The sequence below is a fragment of the Brachycentrus maculatus genome, unplaced genomic scaffold (assembly GCF_059751285.1).
Source record: "Brachycentrus maculatus isolate JH-2025_06_01 unplaced genomic scaffold, ASM5975128v1 h1tg000656l, whole genome shotgun sequence".
Classification (NCBI taxonomy): domain Eukaryota; kingdom Metazoa; phylum Arthropoda; class Insecta; order Trichoptera; family Brachycentridae; genus Brachycentrus; species Brachycentrus maculatus.
Window position 1 is genome coordinate 24,011 of NW_028281391.1, and position 22,162 is coordinate 46,172.

General features: G+C 30.1%; 1 protein-coding gene across 1 annotated transcript in view; it reads right to left on the bottom strand.

Annotated features, from left to right (window-relative positions):
* Nucleotides 1-2,158: 2,158 nt before the first annotated feature.
* Nucleotides 2,159-22,162, bottom strand: part of LOC148300784 (uncharacterized) — a 491,440-nt gene continuing 471,436 nt past the window's right edge. Inside the window, exons 4-5 of the mRNA XM_088274309.1 lie at nt 13,454-13,662; nt 2,159-2,250 (exon numbers count right to left, since the gene is read on the bottom strand). Of these exons, the coding sequence (XP_088130435.1) occupies nt 2,159-2,250; nt 13,454-13,662 (301 nt within the window). The remainder of the gene's footprint in view (nt 2,251-13,453; nt 13,663-22,162) is intronic.

Sequence of the window (22,162 nt, forward strand, 5' to 3'; positions counted from 1 at the left end):
TTGAGACCTCTTGATTTTTTTCTATAATGAAATCTTACTTTTTCTCCAAAACTGGAAGGGGTGGAACCTCAAGCTTTTCAAATCAACCATTTATACTGCCATAAACTTGACCACTGGTGGTATAATACATAAATCTAGGCAAAGGTATTCGATACCTCGATTTAAACGATGAATTTCATTAACAACATTTTTGAGTGTGTCCAAATACTTGTTCGCAAATCTGGATTATCTCCAATTATAGGAATTTGTTTTTTTGTTGACATTTCAACAAACATGAAAAAGAAAGATAAATGGTCGTAAGCCCCGTAAATGCCCAGACTTCCATATTCTTCTTCATCTATCTTGAGATGTCAAAAAATTAAATGTTTTTTTTTTCCAAAGTATTTTCAATTGAGCAGACGAAATAAAGATGTGCTTTTGATTATTTGGAAATATGTCTCTCAATCGATTCAGCGTTGAACGAGATCCTATTTCAGTGCCTGTTATTTGATAATGAGAAACAGATCTCTCCACAGCCACCCCCACTACCACCCTCCTATTGTGGATGTAATGGATGTTGGCTATCACATGACCTAAGTCTATTGAGATGCAACACCTTGGCGTGGGAATATCAGAGGCTGTGCGGAATTCCGAAATTTATCAATATCTTTAAATAAATTATACGAGAATTGAAGAACTGTGTAATAATGCATACAAATAAATTCAACAACAATTAAAGTGAGCATAACGCATATTTATTAATGTGATGCATTAAAAAATATGTGTATTATTAACCTGTCTGGGAGTAAGATTCTGCGGACAAAACTGTAAGTCAGTTTTTTTTTGCATTTTTTTTTTACTTTTTATATTTTCATTTCATAGTCGATGCTAAAAGCAATGTATTTTCTTAAATATTTTTTTTTATATACCAGTAAACATGATTTATCGAAGCATCGATAATTTTGACGTAAGTTGTGTTTTAAACATGTTTTGATATAAATCATGCCATAAATCATGTTTTGTATCGGCCGTACATGTACGGCCATACTCCTTGAAGATAATTTGGAATTGCCGTACATGTACGGCCATACTCCTGGAAAGGTAAATGAATTTGTATGAGAAATTCATCGATATTAAGAGAATGTATTAATGTATTAATAAGTATGCATGTAATTAATTACTTGGTATTAATATATACAATTATAAAAAATAAATATAAAATAATAAATTAAAAAAAAGTATGAATAAATACAATAATTATAAGAGTGAATAATAATGCATTAATAATTTTGTATGTTATTAATGGGTATGTATGAATAAATTCAAAAATAATTTATGTAAGTTACAAAACATTTATAATAATTTGTATTATAAATGAGTGTGTATGGATAAATTCAACAATAATTTAATTAAGGAAAGTTAATTTTACATATAATATTATGCATATAATTTGTATGTATGTCAAAAAAAAAAGTTTTGTCATCCTCTGATGGTTTTTTTTAGCAATAATTGATATTTTGATAATTATTTTAAGAAATTAATTAGCTGGCTTTAATACGAATAAATTTATTTATTATGCTGAATTATTGCAGTATGGATGTTTAATAATCGGCAGAATGGTGAACGTTATACAAAAGTATAAAGTAATCGCGTAAGCCAGCCAAATGCCAGGTCATAATCCCTGGGATGCTAGACTTTCATTTTCTTTCATTAAAAAGAGAATAATGAAACATGTTTCAAATCAATGCGAGTGTATTTGCCTTGAATTTTCACTCATGAGCTACGTGAAATTATAGTAACTTTAAACATAAAGAGTGAAACCATTCACGAGTAGGCATAGGTTATGAAACTTATAAAATTGAAGCCTGAGTAGGGACATGATAAATGGTGTTGCATAAGCCGTAGCTAGATTTCAGAGTCACTTGGACGTTAGGTAATTCAAAAACAAAATGTTTCAAATCAAGTTGAGACAATTTTAAAATTATTGTTACATGTATTCATTATTGAAAACTTTTTAAAATTACAAGAGTTTTTATCGCACTTAATGTGGCCTTCGAACATATTGTCTGGTATCCCACAAGACTAGCAGAGCGGGCCGATAGTAGCTCTTGAGTGCTGCATGTATTCGTAGCACGTTCTGGTCGGTGCTATCATCATCTAGTACGTTTCAGATTTCATCCTAGAGCTGCATATCTCCCAAACCAGAGCTGACACCCAATTCCGCTCTCGATAACTTGATAGCGGAGGCGTTGCACTGATGACCGGTGGCAGCTTTGTGAACCGCATACAAGTAAAGAGGGTAATATCACCACCAAAGTGTGTAAGTTATATTAAAAGTACATTTTTATTTAATAAAATTGAGCCATAACAGCACAGTCATTACAGCTTTTTAAAAATAAAATAAATGTTAATAATATTTTTGTATAAATAAAGTATTTGCTGAAAAAATTAATATATCTTTAATATCTAAATCATTGTACGATGTTTGTAATGTCCATATTAAAAAGTAAATTAAGAAATTTTTGTATTTTTTAAAGGTGTATCTGATATTTAAAGTTCAACTCCCACATGATTTAAATAAAAAATTGAAAGAAAAAACGCTTCAAATAATTAGAAAATACATAGTGTGGAATTTAAATAAGCCAGACCAGTTGTAAAGTTGTAGTTTGATGTACCAGACATACATCAAAAGAATGCAAATATAATTTTCATCAAAATACACAGCAATTAGCTTGAATAAGAAATCATTAAGCACACAGATATAAATGTTTTGTATTTAAAGTGATAGAAAGTAATATATAAACAAAATCTCCAGTAACATTCGAACTAAACAAGTCTCCGGACACTCATTAAGAGGGACTGTAATCGCCAGGATTTAAAAGGAGGCTTTTAAGATATTGTAGTCTTGCGAATTTTCCATGACGTAAAAGGTAAATGAGGTCATTTTTTCATTAGAAGTATGTCTGGCCACTCGAGGAAATTAATTTAAAAATATTTCTAAAAATGTGTTTAACGATATTTCCTAAAATACAAATACAAGTATTTTGTTTAAAAAAAATATACGAATCAATTTTGTAATGGATATTTTTTTTTCAATCTTTGTTTTACCCTACATGATTCATCTTTTAACCCTTATCCGTAACTCATGGTGCATTGGGCACTGAATTTTATTGATGCTTTGTTTGTTATGTTAATCGTTATTGACATGATGAAATAGCGATCAAACCTGCGTTTCAGGTACCGGTCCACCCGAAATATTTAAAAAAAAAATGAAAATTTATAGCATAAATGGCTTTTGTTAACAAATATGAACTGTATCATGAGATTGATCATATATCTAGGAGTTCCAAATTTTTAAGCTGTGTGGTTGTCAATCATGGGTAGAATGGTGAATGTTGAACGTGTGTAAAGTGATCACTCAACCAGACTATTACAGGTCACGAGCCCTGTAAATATCTAGACTTCTATATTCTTTTTTATTGATATTGAGATGTCAAACAGGTAAACCTAGCAAATATCAAGATTTTAATAATATTTTTGTCTACAAAATTGAGATCTCAAAATGTAAAAAATACATTAAAAATAATATCCTCAAAACAGGCCCATTTGGTGATACTTAGTGACGATGGAATAAAAGTTCCATGAATTTTCGTACAACTCTGCTGGTAACATTGTTTCTTGTAGTTGAAATAATTTCATTAAAGTATGCCGCGACAAAGGCAAAGTGATAATAGCAATGGCGTGCATCAAAGCCTCGCGAGAGAGGGTGTTGTCACGTACTGAAAGCTGAAAGTAAAGGGATGTTTCAGGAGTCGGGATGATCGAACAAAATGTTTCCTGTACGTGGAAAGGAGTTGGGGTTGAATCTATTTAAAAAATCTTTAATTCTCGAAACAAAATTTAAAGAGATTGTGAATATTTTTGACCATTACTAACAACTTTCAAGTAATTAAAATTCCTGATCAAATTTTTTTCTGTCTTTCTTTGCTTCTATTACCATCCGCATTTGGTCACATGGTTGTTTTACTGTTCTTTCTTCCGTCATTTGATTCATATGCCCATTTTTTTCAATTTACACATATTAAAGTGTTTACTGAAATAGCCTATTACAGGTTTTAAATTCTGTAAATACCCATATTATTCTTGATCTATATAAAAATATCAAAATCAAATAAATATTTATAACGTTTTGAGTGTGTCCAAACACTTGTTCACAAATGGCCTATCTCCAATTATAGGAGTAATTTTCATATTATTTATTGACACCTTATCAAAGATGAAGAAGAATATGAAAGTCTGGGCATTTACGGGGCTGACAACCGTCACACTACTCAAATTTTTGGAAGTTTTATATATACCATATGAACCAATTTTTAAACATCGTTCTTGAATCACTAGAATTTTACTAGAGATATCTTTAAGTGAGATGAAAAGAAGCTTTTTATTGAGCAGAAACTCTTTTAATAGTATGTGTATCCGAATCCTAAATTTTAATCACGTACATGAGAAACGACAGAAAATATCATTTTCATTTTTATTATTTAAGCTTATAATATGACCTGTTAATTAATTACCTATCTTCATTTTTTCGACAGTAAAAAAATCTTCAATTCTGAAAAACAAAATTATCTGAGATGGTGAATATTTTTGACTACTACTGATCACTTTCAAGTATTTGAAATACTTGATCATACTAAATTATCCTTGGTCTTCCTCTGCTTTCATTGCCAACAACATTTGTCTCATAATTTATAATTTAAATTAAACTTTATTCATACATAAAAGTTGAAGGCATGAAAATGCTTGAAAATAAATAAAATGCCATGTACATTTACATATTAATAAAAAATATAAATCACTCACAAAAATAAATAATAAATAATATATCTAAGTCTCTCAAGCACAAGAGCTAAGTCTCTTTATTGGAGAAAACATCGTAACAGATTTGAAGATTATCAATGACATAATGTCAAGAAAATTAATGAAATCAAATCATAACAAATGTTACCTTATTAAATAAAATAAAAAAGTTTCTGTTCAAATAAACATTTTCCATGGAAAAAATATTCAGTAAACGAAGGAACATTTTATTTTATATGACAAATCACAAACGATTACAAAAGTCATGCAATGTACGAAATATTTTTACTTCAATATATGCAAAATATCAATTCTAGGGAAATAGTTGATTCTTGAAAAAATGTAAAGTTATTATACTAATATAATATAACTGGCTATACACAATGGAGTTCTGGTTTCAACCCTAATGTATAGAAGTGAAGTATGGAGTAGGCAAAAGAAGGCTGAAAATAGACCGAATGCAGTCAAAATGCGATCTCTCAGATGTGCGGTAAAACGTTGTTTGATATATGTATATTCGAATGGTTGTATAAAGAAAGAAAGCAAGGCTGAAATAAGCATTATCTATAAAATTAAGAAAGGTGTGTTGAAATGGTTTGGGCATGTGAATCGAATGAGAGAAGAAAGAAAGAACAAATTTATAAGGTAAATTTGTTTGGTAATAGAAGCGGATGAAATTCGAAAAGAACTTGGTATGATCATGTATTTTGAATTCTTTCAAGCGATTAAGTTAGGAGTCGAATTAATCAGCGGCTATGTATAAGGAGATGAATATGGAAGAGGCGAAGATTTTTGCAAATACGGATTGGTGTACCTAGTGTTATTTTTTCTCTGCTTGCCCCTGCGGAGAAGCAGCATGTTGGTTAGTCATTAAGTAAGAACGTTTTAATCAATTGATGGATTTTATTAGAAAAGTCAGGTGTTATCGTATAAAAGATAAAATGATTACCTAAAATATGATATTTTTTCAGGTTCTATATGTTTAGTTTCAACCTCATACAGAAATTTAATACCAACTGAATTTGAAACACTTTGAACAATTTATATGACAAAAGCTGTAGGTTAATTTTTAATTAAGATTTGAGTGTTTTTAATAACTTCGTTAATCTAAAAACATTAAACCCTTCCTGAAGTACCTTCCTACGCCATTCATGAGGGTAGATTTTTTCATCCCCTAATCTGTACTTTTAATCAGACCTTAAAATTTTTTACATAATAATCCCTCATATAACCTTTATAAATATTGTTTTTTGTCGAAATAATTATTATTAAAGCATTATTATTCATAATGAAATTTTTTAAACATGAAATTGTGTAAAAAAGAAAGTTATTTTTTCTTCTTTTTGCCATTCGACGTAAAATATTAAACCGTACATTATTTTTATTACGAATTACTTTTTTCATTTCCATAACTCGTAAGGAAGTTTGCTTTACTCTTGAAAAATTGTCAAAAAATAATAGGAAACGCCAGAATGTGAATTGTAGACCAGAGATTTGTTCTTTGATCTATGTTTGTAATATATGGCAATTGGGAATTGGTGTTAAAAATATGTGTGGTATTATAAGGTACTAAAAAATAAGGATTTTTTTACATGAGAATAAGTAAGGAAGTCCGCTTTGTTGAGATGTTAATACAGAGACCTCATAAGTAAAAGAAAATAAGATATATGTTTGGAAAAAAATTGGAAGCATTAAAAATATTGTGAATGAAATTCAATAAGTTGAATAAAAATGGGAAATCGTGTTTTCAAGCGTCTCCTAGTATGTAAAATAATTCGAAAAGAATTTTACTCACATTTCATGCAGAGGAATGAAAAAACTTGTTGAACTCAACAATAGATGGTGCCGAGACCTCACATATCAAAATGAAAGTATATATGTATATGTACGAGTATAAACAACTGAAATTTGAGTATTGTGGTTATCAATCATAGAACGGTAAATATTATACGTGTATAAAGATATAAAACTAGTCTATAACAGGACGTAAGCCCAAACACGTATCCAACTCCTAAATACCCAATCTTTTATATAATTGTTGAGAGGTTAATATGTTTGCATAGCAATATAGAGACAATATAGTGAGTGGACAGGAGTGCGGAACTTTCAGGAGCTGTTTTGGACTGCCCAAAATAGGAAAACTTTCTCACAAGTGATAGTCAACGTCGGTGGGACCCGACATAATATACAAAGAAGAAGAAGAAACAATATATTAATCATTTTTATTTATTTTGGTATAAATGGATGCGTTAATATAAATTTTGCTTACAAATGAATTTTTCGTATTATTTTTAGATTTCTCAACATATATAGATGAAGAATAATATGGAGGAAGTCAGGGAATTTACGGGGCTTACGACTGTCATGTGCTGGTTTCAGTGATTAATTTACAATCGTGTACCATTCACTAATTCTACCCATAATTGACAACCATATTACTGAAATTCTTGAAAGTTTTACATAAATGATCCAATTTCGAAAAGTTGTACATGAAAAATAATTCATTCCTATTGGAGATAATCCAGATTTGTGAACAAGTATTTGGACATTTTCAAAATATTGGAAATGAATTTCTAGTTCCTTTATAAGATTATTTCAGTCTATCAGCCTTTAAGTTTTTCTTTAAGCCTTTCAGTTTTTAACTGCAAAAAGACCATTCCAGATCATCGAACCTACCACGCTAGGAAAGGCAAGCTCAAAAATTAGTGCATTTGCGAGCGTTTAATACAACTTTATCCTCGGCAGTTACTGCAGCTGATTTTTCAGATACTCTGAAGTCGTATCATGCATTTATTCAAACATAGCAGGAAGAGTTTGTATTCTAGCCTTCCGGTGAAGAATAATAGCGTAGTTCGTGAAGCAGTGGAGAGTGTGACTGAATTTAGAGTTTCAAAAGTTTACCTTGCTGCAGCGTTTAATACTAATTGGGATCGAATCCTTTTGTTGTACGGTAGACCAGCAAATATAATATGATAATTTTAGATTTGTTTTCGTATTATCAATACACTCAAACACTCACAAAAACACACACACACACACACATATATATATATACATACATATATATATATATATATATATATATATATATATATATATATATATATATATATATATATATATATATATATATATATATATTTATAAATATATATATATATATATATATTTATAAATATATATATATATATATATATATATATATATATATATATATATATATATATATATATATATATATATACACACACATATATATATATATATATATATATATATATATATATATATATATATATATATATATATATATATATATATATATTTATATATATATATATATATATATATATATACATAAAAACAAATGAATGCAAATATTAAATATATTCTCAAATTGACGAAAACTTTACCAACAAAGCTGGTTTAGCAGTCAAGATACGATAAAGTCCTAGTAAGCCATTTTTAGGCTGAATTTTTTTGTTAATACATAAATAAATGGAAGGTATTTTACATCGGAAAAAAATATTGGATAAATAAGTGATGACATTGTAAATGTACACTGGGTTACCCATTGCGCTAAGGAGGTTAAAAAGATATAATCTAGAAAAGGTATTCGTAGGTATATTAATATTTCGTTCCTAAGAAGGATTCGGTAATGCGATACGAAATATCTCAAAGGATCTCTCGTTTTGATTAAAGATTTGGTGTCCTAATTGAAGAATCTGCGTTAATATTTCAGTACAAGCCAGAAGGGCTGTTACCTTTTATGAATCTAAAATTAATATCACCCTAAACGAGGGAAGGAAAGCAACATGAACACATCAACCCTTGTTGTAATATGATGTACATATTTTGTTGCGTAATTCTCAATACTCACTAATTACAACTCCCAACGCATGTCAAATTAAACACACTTATGTACAATTTAAGGTTGGCTTATGTTATTGTATTTTAAATATAAGTACAACAAATTTTAAATATAAGTACTTCTTTTCTATTATTTTTTAACATCTTAATAAATGAAGAAAAATATGGATATCTATGGACATTTACGGGGCTTACGACCATCATAGTCAGGTTTAAGTGATCCCTTTACACACGTGTAACATTCACCAAATTTACCCATGAATGACAACCACACTACTCAAATTTCTGGAAATTCTATATATATTATTTAATTTCAAAACATTGTGCTTGAATTACTGTAACTTCACTAGAAACATCTATTGTGAGATGAAAGAAGTTTTTGATTAAGCAGAAACTCTTTCAATTGTATGTGAAGTCCGAATCCTGGATTATAATCACATACAGTGTGAACAGCGTACTATATGACAACTTACTACCTAATATAACTAACTTATCCAAACGTGAAATAACGCATAACGCTCACTCCTTTGAAGAACGTCATAAATCAAAAATTGTAAATTTTTAGTTGTGCGTGTTTTCGGAATGCCCAGAAAATGTACTATATCTCAGCAATAGCGGCATATTTTTAACTTAATATTTACCCGCTACAGGGTAGAAAGTGTTGCATTTTTAAGAAAAGGTATTGTTTAATTATTTTTTTAAATAAACTAAATATTTTTCAAATGGAGAAAAAACCTTCAGGTTATACCTAAAAAGATCTGTCGCACAGTAAAAAGTTCAAGAAGTGGCTTGATATTTATTTTTAATACATTGTATTATATTTTTAAACTTTAAAAACGTTATCCTGAAAAATCAAGTTTTTTGATTTATGACGTTCTTGAAAGGAGTGAGCGATATGTAAATTTCAAATTATATGTCTAACGATGTAAGTAAATTATATGAGCGCGAATGAATGTTGTAAGGCTTCGGCTTACTGTTAAATTCCCAAGTTCTTTTTGAAGCAATAAAATTAATAATGATTTTATTATTCATATATATGTATTTATGTAATTTATATATGACGAAGAAAAAAATTATTCCAAACTTTACTGAATACATGAATTGTCACTGTCTTTTAATTAAAGTATACAAAAAAATATTAAAAAAATATTCGTTATTCATAACGAATAACATAAAAATAATCGTTTATTTCCTAGATTAATTATTATTATTATTTTTGTATCGATTTAGCGTTTAATTTGTAGAACGCCGTTTTAATTTATGTATTAATTGTTAAATCAAACATAAATTTTCGAGTCTGCTAAAGTTGTGTTTTATTGTAAAAAACATATAAAAACAAAAGTAATTTTTTATTTTATTTATTGATTTGCCGTTTAATTTGTAGAACTCAATTTTAATTTATGAATTAATTTTTAAATCAAACACAGATTTTTTAAATATACTTTGTTGTATTATGTAGCTATACAATTCTAGGTGCATAAGAGATAGTTTTAACATTTGCAGCAATAATTTGTGCGGAAACAATTGCCACATTATTAATTTTTATATGTTTTTAATAAAATATAACTTAGTAGACTCAAAAAATCTGTGTTTGATTTAAAAATTAATTTATAAACATTTTTTTAATGTGTTTTTTACAATAAAATACAAACTTAGTAGACTCTAAATATCAGTTTTTGATTTAAAAATTAATACACAAATGCTATTATAATTATAATTTTGAGTATTATAGTTGAGAAAAGCATAAAGGCATTATGTATGTTTTTATTATTCATTTATTATAATTACCACGTTTGTGATACATATTTCAAGGCAAGCTCTAACTTGGTACAATTTATCTTTCCCCATGTTCACACGCGTGCGGTTTCCTCCTCAAGTTTCTCCATCCCTTATTAAGTCACCTGGGAGCCGAATTCCTCAGCGCTCGTAATGTCGCCGAGTATTTGCATAATTCTAGCGTCGCGACGTGTAACCTTCGACGCTTAGCTTCACACAACAACTGCTAATATGATAACTAGTGTTTTATTAACTCCTTAATTGCGTATGCTTGGCTCTAATTATTTACGCTATGCTAATGTTCGCATATTGACGCCAACATCGAATTGTAAATCTTATTATATCTGAAGCGTCTAAAGAATCATAGAACTCGTTTCCATTTCAATCACAGATCACATTTAAAAACATTGTTTTCATAGTATTTCATTTTATTTTTAAGAGAAATATTTATATTTTAATAATTCACAAAAAAATTGTCCGCCTCTGTAGTGTATTGGTCAGCACGCTCGGCTACCGTTCTGGAGGTCCCGGGTTCGATTCCCAAGAGGGGTAAAATAAATATTAGTGATTTTTTCACTGCAATATTTATTTAAAATTACCATGGACTGGTACCTGAAGCGGAGGGCTGATCACCTTTCCTTCATGCATAAACAATCAAGATAACACTGGGTTTATATGACACAGTGCCCTATGCACCATTGGGGTGCGGATAAGAGATTATTATTATATAATTCACAAAAATATTTCAATTTCATACTATTTCTGTGAGCCTAAGCGGCTCATTATTAGAAATAGGTATCAAATTATGGTAGAGTGGGTTCGAACCGAGAAACTCTGACCTAAGAGTCCGCGACACTAACCACCACAATAAGACACTAATAACCCGACACGACATTTAAATCTTTGTTCAGAAACTTTATGTTAAGATACACCTTATACATTTGACTTTTGTATATAATATGTTGAAATAAAAAAATAAATTAAAATAACTAAGTAAAATTTTATTTTGGTTATTATTACCAAATGAAAATTTTATTTAGTCATTTTAATTAATTAATTAATTGAAGAATATTAAATACATAAGTCAAATGTATAACATTTCCGATGAGTAATGGAAATTACTCATAGGGAATATTATACATTAAAGATTTCACTCTACATTATCGTCATCGATTATCGAATCGCCGCCCAAAAAGTATCACTTAGAAAAATCGGTTTCAAAATTACGTGTGTAAAACATGATTTGTTTGAAAATTTGTATTGCATACATTTGCATGCATGATCTCTAAAAGAAAGCTTTAGTTCCGTAAGCGCTTGACGGGTGGGTAGCTTATTCATGAGAGGGGGTAGTTGTTTAGGAGCGTAGGTGTAGGAAGCCTCCTTGCTACAACGCCGAATCCTGGCTATTATGGCGAACTTTGTATGAGAAATACTCGAGGCTGTTAATTAAAGTTGTAGAATTATTATTACTTTATTACAGCTAAGATGAATCTACCTACAGAGCTGATAATAAGCAAAGGGAAATTGTTACTAAGCAGGGGGTTAGTTTCGAAGCGGGCGTATGTACAATTAACAAATTTAATTCGAAAACAAATATGTTGTTTTCAAAGAGACTTGAGATGTGATATATTTTTATACATCTCTCCTGTGTTGCGATAAGGAAGTTTACCTACGATAAGGTTGCGAATTATATTTAATATTGACACTTTTTACACATTTTACTAACCCTTATCAGTATTTAATGATGCCTAGGGTACTGCACTGAACAGAAGCGGTGTAAACTTGATCATTTAATATTTAAAGAGAAAGTCATCATTCCGGGGTTTGAATAACCAGCCCAGGGTAATTTTAAATACATAAAATAATGAAAATGTATATTTATCATGACCTCACTGAAAATCGAACCCTGGACCACCTGCATGGTAACCAAACGACTTGACTTCTTTATTTAAAATACTTTATTAAAAATGACGACTTGACTTCTTTATTTAAAATACTTTAATAAAAATACCATATTTATTGAAGTTTTACTTGGTGATCGCTTTTTCTTAAATCTATTGTGACTTGTGTTTCGATGCATTCTACATAATTTTTAAACACCAAATAAAAGATTTAAAAAAATAGTGCTACTTACCAAGTAAATCTTATTTAAAACTGGATAGATATTACCATAGTGACTAGTACACAGTATTGACACAGAGTAAATAGTAGATATTGCCAAATCAATACATGAAAGAAAAATAGTACCATGAATATGTAAATACTTCTAGCATCTTAAAACATTCGATTTATATTAAAAATGGTACGAAATAGCAAACTGCCTTCTTCAAATAAGTACGATGAGAGCTGCCCCTAAATTGACACGGATAACAAATGTATTTAAGCATAAGAACGCTTTTTTTTAATATCCTGAGGGAACATTACATTATGTAAAATGTAATATAAACGAGAAAAAGCCTTCTCGTTGAAAATGGTTTCTATGGAAATTCACAAATTAACATTCGTTGGAAAAAAAATCGTCTTGAAAATTGAGCGACCAAGTGTGTAAAACGTTTTGTGGGCATGACTAGTAATGATTTTCTAAAAATAAAAATAAATTAAGATAATTTGGGTATCACCATTTGTGTAAAATTAATGTAGAATATTTTTTTAAAGTCTTAAAAAAACGTACAACATATGGAAGGGTTTTTTTGAAAAATAACTAACTACTTGTAACATAAATAAATCGCAAAAAACACATATTTAAAAAGAGATGTGGACGAAAGCTAACGTTTATTGAACTGCGCAATTCCTTTATCGTTACAAATGTTTGATATTATTTGTTGAAATGTCATTGTTCTTGTCACCGTATGTTATTTATGTTATCAGGCTGGCCCAGGATCGTGTGGAGTTTAAGGAGATGGTCGCCAATTGCTAGGAGTGGCATGAGAAGAAGAATAATCAATGTTATTTTAGGTAAGGTACTCACTCAGGACGGTAAAGTTGACTTTGAGGTTTCTGGTGGGTGAGTTTCGGAAGTCCACGCGGCATCTGTAGACGCCGGCATCTGTCGCTCTCACTTCGTCTATGAGGAGTTGAGCGGGCGCTGCAGATGCCCTGAAGAAGGCCCTGGGACCGAATCCAGCGGGGGAAGACCACAGTTTGGCGGAGGTAAACTGACGCCCGCGGACGTCGAAACTGAAAATCAAAAAAATATTGCTGTATTAAAAAATGAAACGTTTTTTAAAATAATTTTACTTGTCACTATTTTAATGACATAAATTCATGAAATTACAAGCAAAGTAAAGTTAGTATGAAAACAATTTTATATGGGAAATAATACGAAAATAAAAAATATAACAATAAACCTTAAGTGTAAGTCCCTCACCAAACACAAGAGCTCAGTCTCTTTTTCGTAGACGCCCAGCAAATTAAAATGATAAGTTTGCCATATGTATAAATGTATGTAAATTGTATTATTTAATCTTTATTAAATAAAAAAATAGAAATGTTTTTCCGTTTACCTCGTGATTAGAAATTGGCACACACACATTATAAAATCTTTATTCTTAAGTGACTGTTATAAGTTAAAAAAAAATAAAAATATTTTAAAAGACTCCACATATTAAATTTAAACTGATGTTACTTCGCCATGCTGGTTTTTCTTTATAGTGCTTTATTTTCTCGGCAAAACACTTTATTAATTGAAAAATTTAAAAAATCATTACATATTTTATATTTCCTTTACACACACAATATATGTTTAGGTATATAAAGAAATATTTTTTTGTATGTTAAAAGCATTGTTAACTTTGTGATATGATAATATCTCCATATCATTCATCGTTCACTTTGTGTAATACCACTTTAAAAACTTACAAAAACACTACTTTGTGACTACAGATATCGGAATAATCATTCCATCATCAGGTCAAATGTAGATTAAAATTAAATCATTTATAAAAATTGCATATATTTCAAAAGTTTTCAACTAACAAAAATCTTTAGAATCTGTTCAATGCATATAAAATTGAAATTGAAAAGTTTTTGCCGGGAAAATAAAGATAAAAATTTTCCTCTACCCTAGACTTGTAAGAACAAGTATCAGATCAAAGACAGCATTTAATGAAACTGCACAATTATTAGCCAACAAGGAAAAATGGGAATTATTCCGAGAATAGTATGACCAGTAAACACAAATGGAAATGATTTGTGGAACTACTGCAAAGAGGCAAAACGGAACAATACTTTGTGGAAGTAGAAGGATGAAAGAATGGAGAAAAAGATCTAGAAATATGGAAGTAATTAATAATCTATTGTATTCTCTTGCAAGTTAAAGAGATTCTCTGATATTCTGGGAAATTTTATTAATCGTAGAACATGCTTCGTTTTTTCCTGTTTGGTGCCTTTGATATCAAGTATTTGATAAAAAGATTTAATGCAAATTACGCAGATGATATTTTTAGAAATCACATATCTAAATAAATTATTTACCGATAATTTTTTGTAAAAACAAATATTTAATAAGGTATTTCTCGATATAAAAAGAGAAAATTTAATACAATTTCGGACACGGGTATTTTTTATTTATTTCATCAAATGAAAAAAATGATTCGCCAGGAATTTTACCAAAAAATATCTGGCTAAATTTTCGATTTAATCGTTATTTAATATGGAATACAAAAATTTAATGAATTTTTCTTTCTCTCTACTTGTTGATTTTTAAAATTAATTTATTTGTTAAAATGGTAAAAAACAACGTTACGAAATATTTTGTTATTCTTAAAAAATTATTTTGGATAAATTAATTTCAACCACTTCTCAATTTCAATATGTTTTATCAGACTTGTAATATAATAACTTGGCGATTTAAATAAAAGTTAGATACATTGTCATAACGAGAATAACTTGATACCAAAAAGTACCGAGTGTTTTTGCCTATAATTTTTAGTGAAAATTCTAGGTAAAAACACTCGCCTTGATTTAAAACATGTTTCATTCCCATGTTGAATTACTTGAAATTACAGTAACTTTAAACAAAAAGAGTAAATCCACTCACGAGTAGGCATAAGCTTTAAAACATAAAAAGTTGAAAAGCAGTGTTGCATAAGCCGTAGCTAGATTTCAGAGTCACTTGGACGATAGGCAATTTAAAAAAATGATACCAAAATTCATACATATGAGAAGCGAACAAAGAACTATCTGTAAAATAAAAATAAAAATTAGGCCCAGTAAAGATGCCAAAAACATTCGTGAAGCTGTATTTTAAAATAAAAAAATTCGATTTTAATACGTTTCAACATAAATTTAATTAATTTCATATTTTATAATGTGTCGCCTCAAAAAACACTCTGAGGAACACTTAAATAAACGCCAAAATAATCAAAACTACTAATTTTCTTAGTGCTTTTTCTCCCGAACTTATATGTGTATTGACACCTTACCAGTTGCTGAAGAAGTTTTTTTAGGTGGTATTACACAAAGTAAACGATAAATGATAAGGGGAGTGTTGAAATGTACTACTCTCAAGAAATTAAAAAAATAATTACAAATGCACTGTAACGGTGTTAATAAACCAAAGAGAACCCTAAATTCGGGGCCATTTGAGCTTGGGCGGCTGTTTGAGCAGGACTATGAATTGAGAAATGTGTAGTAGACCTGAGTAGCGTGGTTCGTTCGCCTTTCTCTGAACAATCCTCCAAGGGGGTGCCGGACGAGTGCTACTTTGGGTAAACAAACGAACAAAGCTGTCAGGAGCGGGCGGACAAAGAAAATGTAGAGAGGGTACCTTGAGGGTAGAAAGGAATCCGAAATTACTGGCGTTTAATCGGCAGAACATGGCAGTCGGCATTATTGATACGTTTTGATAAACCACCATACGTAAATTATTTCTTACTCCTAATACTAACCTTTCTTCTAATAAATGTAAGCGATTGTTATTGCATAATGATAATTATATTTTTTCAGTAAGGGATTTGGCAGTCATTTTGTGTTTGAAAAAATCCATTTAAGTTTAACGTGGTAAATACTACGATTTTTTTAAAACCTATTGTGACACGTACTTTGATGTATTCTGCATCATTTTCAAACACCATATACAGTATTTCTAAGTAAAACACAAATAAAAAATTGATAGTTTATTATTATTTTAGCTTGAGTAACTGTATAAACGCAGTGTAATTTATTATTTTTATTTTTATTTATGGAAAAACCAGCAGAATATATACAAAAATAACATATTATATTTAAATTTTAAAAAATTAAATTCCATTTACAGGTTTTCAATTAAATAATGTAAAACTAAATTGTCATACATAAAAGTATAGCTATATAATAAACTTACATTAAATGTTTTTATCAAATGATAAAAATTTTCTTTACCAAATAGTCAAAAAGACATCAACAATATTTCTATTAAACATATTAAAAGAAACATTATTGATGTCAATTTTCATTTCGCATTACATTGCACATATCTTGATCGTTAAAACATGAAAGAAAGGTAATCAGCCCTCCGCATGGTGAAAGGCGACCAGCATTGAATAAATATTAGAGTGAAAAAAAACACTTATATTCCATGTGACTCCCTGCACTGGGAATCGAACCCCGGACCTCCAGAACGGTAGCCAAGCGTGCTAACTATTACACTTCAGAGATTGACAAAACAAAAACAAAAAAAAATTAATACCATTCAATTATTTTATTTTATTAATTTGTAGTTTCTTGGTTTGGCGAATTTTCTACCAAGCCATCAATGTTATTGTAGTGTTTACTTCTTCCCGATGGGATTCCACAAGAAGGTTCTATTGTCTTCAACCTCCTCAGTCTACCCGTTTGGATTCATCTCCTGGTGGCCCTGCTCTCCTGATAAATGGACTAAATTATTTCAGTTTGCTTTCCACAAGTGACATTTCTAAAGCAACATTATTATACCCCGATCCGAACATTGGAATTCATCGTATTTATTTTCGAAAAACGCCATGAATTCATTAAGATTTTTCAAACAAAAAATACCAAGATTTAACAATAAATATGGAAGTAGAACACTTCAATATATCGTTCCAAACATTTTTGATTTGTTACCGACGGAGGTTAGAGGTCAAAATAAAATATGGAACAAAGGAAAAATAAAAGAATGGGTAAATGATTAAAAGTTTATTCTATGAACATTGTTTAAGAGTGTTTTTTAATGTTAAAATTACTTTTTTTTCTTTTATGTGTGTATATTAGGATTAAATAGATAAAAACAATAAAAAACGTGTGTAAAAAGAACTCCACCGACAAGACACACAAGGTGGCTTGGTGGATCTCTGCAATTTAAAATAGTAAAAATATTATATATTTATTAAAATAAATGTATTGTTTATGTATTAAAAAAATCAATAAATGTTTTAATTGAAAAAAAATAAACATGAGTTCTTTTACCGGATGATATATTAACATATTTTAGATGTCTTAACTGAGACCAAGCATTTCTTGTTTTTTAGCATTCTAGGGCTTATGACCTGGTATTTGGCTGGATGAAATGATTCACAACGTTTCGACTGTGTCCAAATACCTGTTCACAAATCAAGGTTTCTCCACATAGGAGTTATTTAACATTTTTTAAATATCAACATAAATGAAAAAGAATAAAGAAGTCTGGGTATTTATAGGCTAGTAAAGTGATGAAGTAAACTTTACACACGTGTAATATTCACCATCCTATTTGGTAGAATGGTGCAAAATGATCACTTAACCAGCCTATGAAAGGTACACACCTGTAATATTCTCCATTCTACCTGGCAGAATGGTGTGAAACGATCACTTAACCAGCCTATGAAAGGTACACACGTGTAATATTCCCCATTCTACCTGGCAGAATGGTGTAAAACGATCACTTAACCAGCCTATGAAAGGTACACACGTGTAATATTCCCCATTCTACCTGGCAGAATGGTGTAAAATATCACTTAACCAGCTTACACAGGTAAGCCCCTTAAATACTTAGACTTCCATATTCTTCATCATGTTTTTTGATGTCAAAAATTTAAATTAATTCGCTTAAAATGCCATTTTTCGATCATGTGTTATTTAAATAATAATATTAATTTAATGGAATAAAATAACAACTATTTAGTTTTTTTACACGTGAATTTTATTTGACCAGCAACCGGGTTTCATCGTACGATGAAACCAGGTTGCTGGTCAAATAAAATTAAAATGGAAAAAACTACATAGTTGTTATTTTATTCTATAAAATGCAGTTTCAACAAGAAATGTCACTACAAAATTTAATCTAATGAATATAATGCATTAAATAGGTACCAAAAATATGTAATTACTATCCGGTCTATTACACTGGTATTTTACAGACCGAAGTTGAAATAAATTAATCTATTAAGTGAACGAGAGAAACCAAAAGACCGTTCGATCAAAGTCCAATTATGTATTTTAATTAAGAACCTTCAGTATTCGTTTGGTCCCAAGTCCCTTCTACGGCTGGGAACACCGTGCTTAGACATAGATACTTGGTTTTATTCACTCCAGTTTTATTTCAAAAAGAAGTCTCATGAATACAAATAGACACCCCATTCCAGTTAAGCGCCACCCCTTCCTTAGCCTGCAACCTCCAACTACTCAAACAGCCCCTAAATGGAAGGGCTGTGCAGTTCTTGACTTTACTATCCTTTCATGTTTTTTTTTCTTAAATGCCTCGGTCCAAGAAGGTGAAAATTAAAGGGTTATCTTTAATTGCAAGCTAGATTTCTATCCCCTTTTCAGCGGTTTTTCCCTCTGAGAATTCTGTAATATTATATTTATTCAATAAATAAAATGGCATATTATTTTTTAGCATCTCAGCATGGTATTTTCTGGCGTTTCTCATATGTGTGATTATAATCCAGTATTTGGACTTCACATACTAATATAAGAGTTTCTGCTTAATAAAAAAGCTTCTTTACATCTCACCAATAGATGTCTCTAGAGAAGTTCTAGTGATTCAAGAACAAGGTTTCTAAATTGGTTCATATATATAGAACTTGCAAGAATTTGAGTAGTGTGGTTGTCAATAATGGGTAGACTTGGTGAATGTTACACGTGTGTAAAGTGATCACTTAAACCAGCCTATGACGGTCGTCAGCCCCGTAAATGCCCAGACTTCCATATTCTTCTTCATCTTTGATGAGATGCTAAAAAATAATATGAAAATAACTCCTGTAATTGGAGATAATCCAGATTTTGTGAACAAGTATTTGGACACACTCAAAATGTTGTAAATAAAATGGCAATTATTCTTTTATATACATTCTTCTTAAGTTTACATTTTTATTTTATTTTATCATATGTACCATATATACGTACATTTATAAAAAAATTAATTATTTTAATTTTTCTGCGGAGACCTACCAAGCTACCTTATGTGTCTTGTTCTTGTTCACCAAAAATCTAACAAAAGTGCAAATGCAGTGGAAATGACGATTCTTTACAGAAAATCATGTTATAATCGACAAACGGTAACATAAAATTTGTGGTCTAAAAAAGACGAAGTGCCGCAAAACATCAAAATTCATAGAATTTAAATTCATTTTCTAAGAAAATATATGAAATTATGGTTTTTAACCCCTGCCTTGTTGTGTTTGTAATAAATAATTTTGTTTAGGCTCTTATCAGTCTGATGGTGTTGGTGACGATTTAGTTCGATTACTGGTCAACAAAAATAAGAGTGGAATAAACGAGTCTGTGTTTCTCCATATTTGTGTTATTTTACATTTTAAACATATTAACATTAATGAAGAAGAAAATAAAATAAATAATAAATACCCAAACACCCATATTACTGTTCATCTATGTTGAGATATAAAATTCTCAAAAATGTAAATTTATATTTTTATTATACAATATAAAATGCAGTCCCACCAATAAATATCAGTACAAAACATAAATCCAATAGTTTATGTTATAGTAAATATCGTTCATTATAACGAAATGTTTAAAACGAAATAGTACGGAGCAAGAAATACTAAGCTATAAGAAAATAATGATATACAAGTTCCTACGCAGTAATTTATTATTTTCGCTGTGAAATCCAATTTATCACCCGGACAAAAGATTGTACAGCGGAAATTCTAAGGTAAGAACAAATCAGCACTTCCGAAAGTTAGCCAACAGTTTACGACAACCCCTAACAAACCAACCCTCATATTATTTAGTTTGCATGTAATCAGACGGCGCGATTCATGTTGGATACTGCTGCAATATAAAGAAGAAAGTACGTCCTCAACTCATTGCTAACTTTCGTTGTCGTTCCGACTTTTGTGCTCTGTTTTGTCTTCCTGGGAACTGATTCGTTCTTATGTAAAACGCTGGTCGGGCTGCGATGTTGCTGATTAAAATTCACAATGCGGTGACAGGAACTGAGGCACGTTTTGTGAAAACTGAAAACTTAAACTTGATAGCCATAACAATAAAATGCGAGTACCTTTAATGGAAAAAAATAATTAGAAAAAATGAGTACTCGAATGAGGGAAACAGTGTTGCAAGACATTGTTTATAATAAAAAATATTAAGCAAAAATCACGATTAATTAATTTATTTAAAAACACTATTTTTTCATTTACATATTTAAAATTTTAAAAAATGTGCCCTAACTGCATTTTTTCGTGCCGAAGGCACATTTAACAATATTTGTTTATTTTTCAAATTTAATTCAAACCCTTATCCACACCCCAATGATGCATAGGGCACTGCATTATATAAACACAGTGTTATCTTGATCGTTAACACACGTAGGAAAGGTTATCAGCCCTCCGCTTTAGGTACCAGTCCAGGGTAATATTGAGTAAATATGAGAGAGAAAAAATCACTTATATTTATTTGACCCCCCCTGGGAATCGAACCCGGGACCTCCAGAATGGTAGCCGACCGTGCTGACCATTACACTACGGAGGCGGACAAAATATTTTCCATATTTGTTTATAATTAATTATAATGAAAGAAAATATTAAAAAAATAAATAAATAATCAAATACGAGATGGCTGAATGATCCCACGTCCATTATCTATTTTTGGATAGATCTTTTAAGTTGAGTCAACTTTTTTATTGACTTTATGGATAACGGAAGGAGGTTGTACAACTTATATTTGTATATTTCAGTCATTGATCGAAATTAATTATACAAAAAATAAGAAAATGGCACTTAGAGTAGTATTTTCTTCAGTCAGATGTATCTGTATTTGTATATGTTATAAAGTCTACAAAAGTACCTGCAGATTTTCTACTTTATTTCTTTCAATTTCCTTCATTCTGTAAACCAATAACGTTATCCTGTACAATGTCATTTCTTGAGTCAATATATTAACCTCACTTGTTTATACAACCTAATAATAAATAATAAAACCTTTACCGCACCCCAATGGTGCATAGGGGACTGCTACATATAAACGCAGTGTTATCTCGATCGATCACACATGAAGGAAAGGTGATCAGCCCTCCACTTCAGGTACCAGTCCAGTGTAATATTGAATAAATATTAGAGTGAAAAAATCACTTATATTTATTAAACCCCCCTGGGAATCGAACCCGGGACCTCCAGAACGGTAGACGAGCATGCTGACCATTACACTACGGAGGCGGATATATACAACCTAAATATAAAATTTTAGGGATTAAAAGGCTATTTAACCAGCATTGTCTGGCTTAAGTGTTCTCTTCATACAA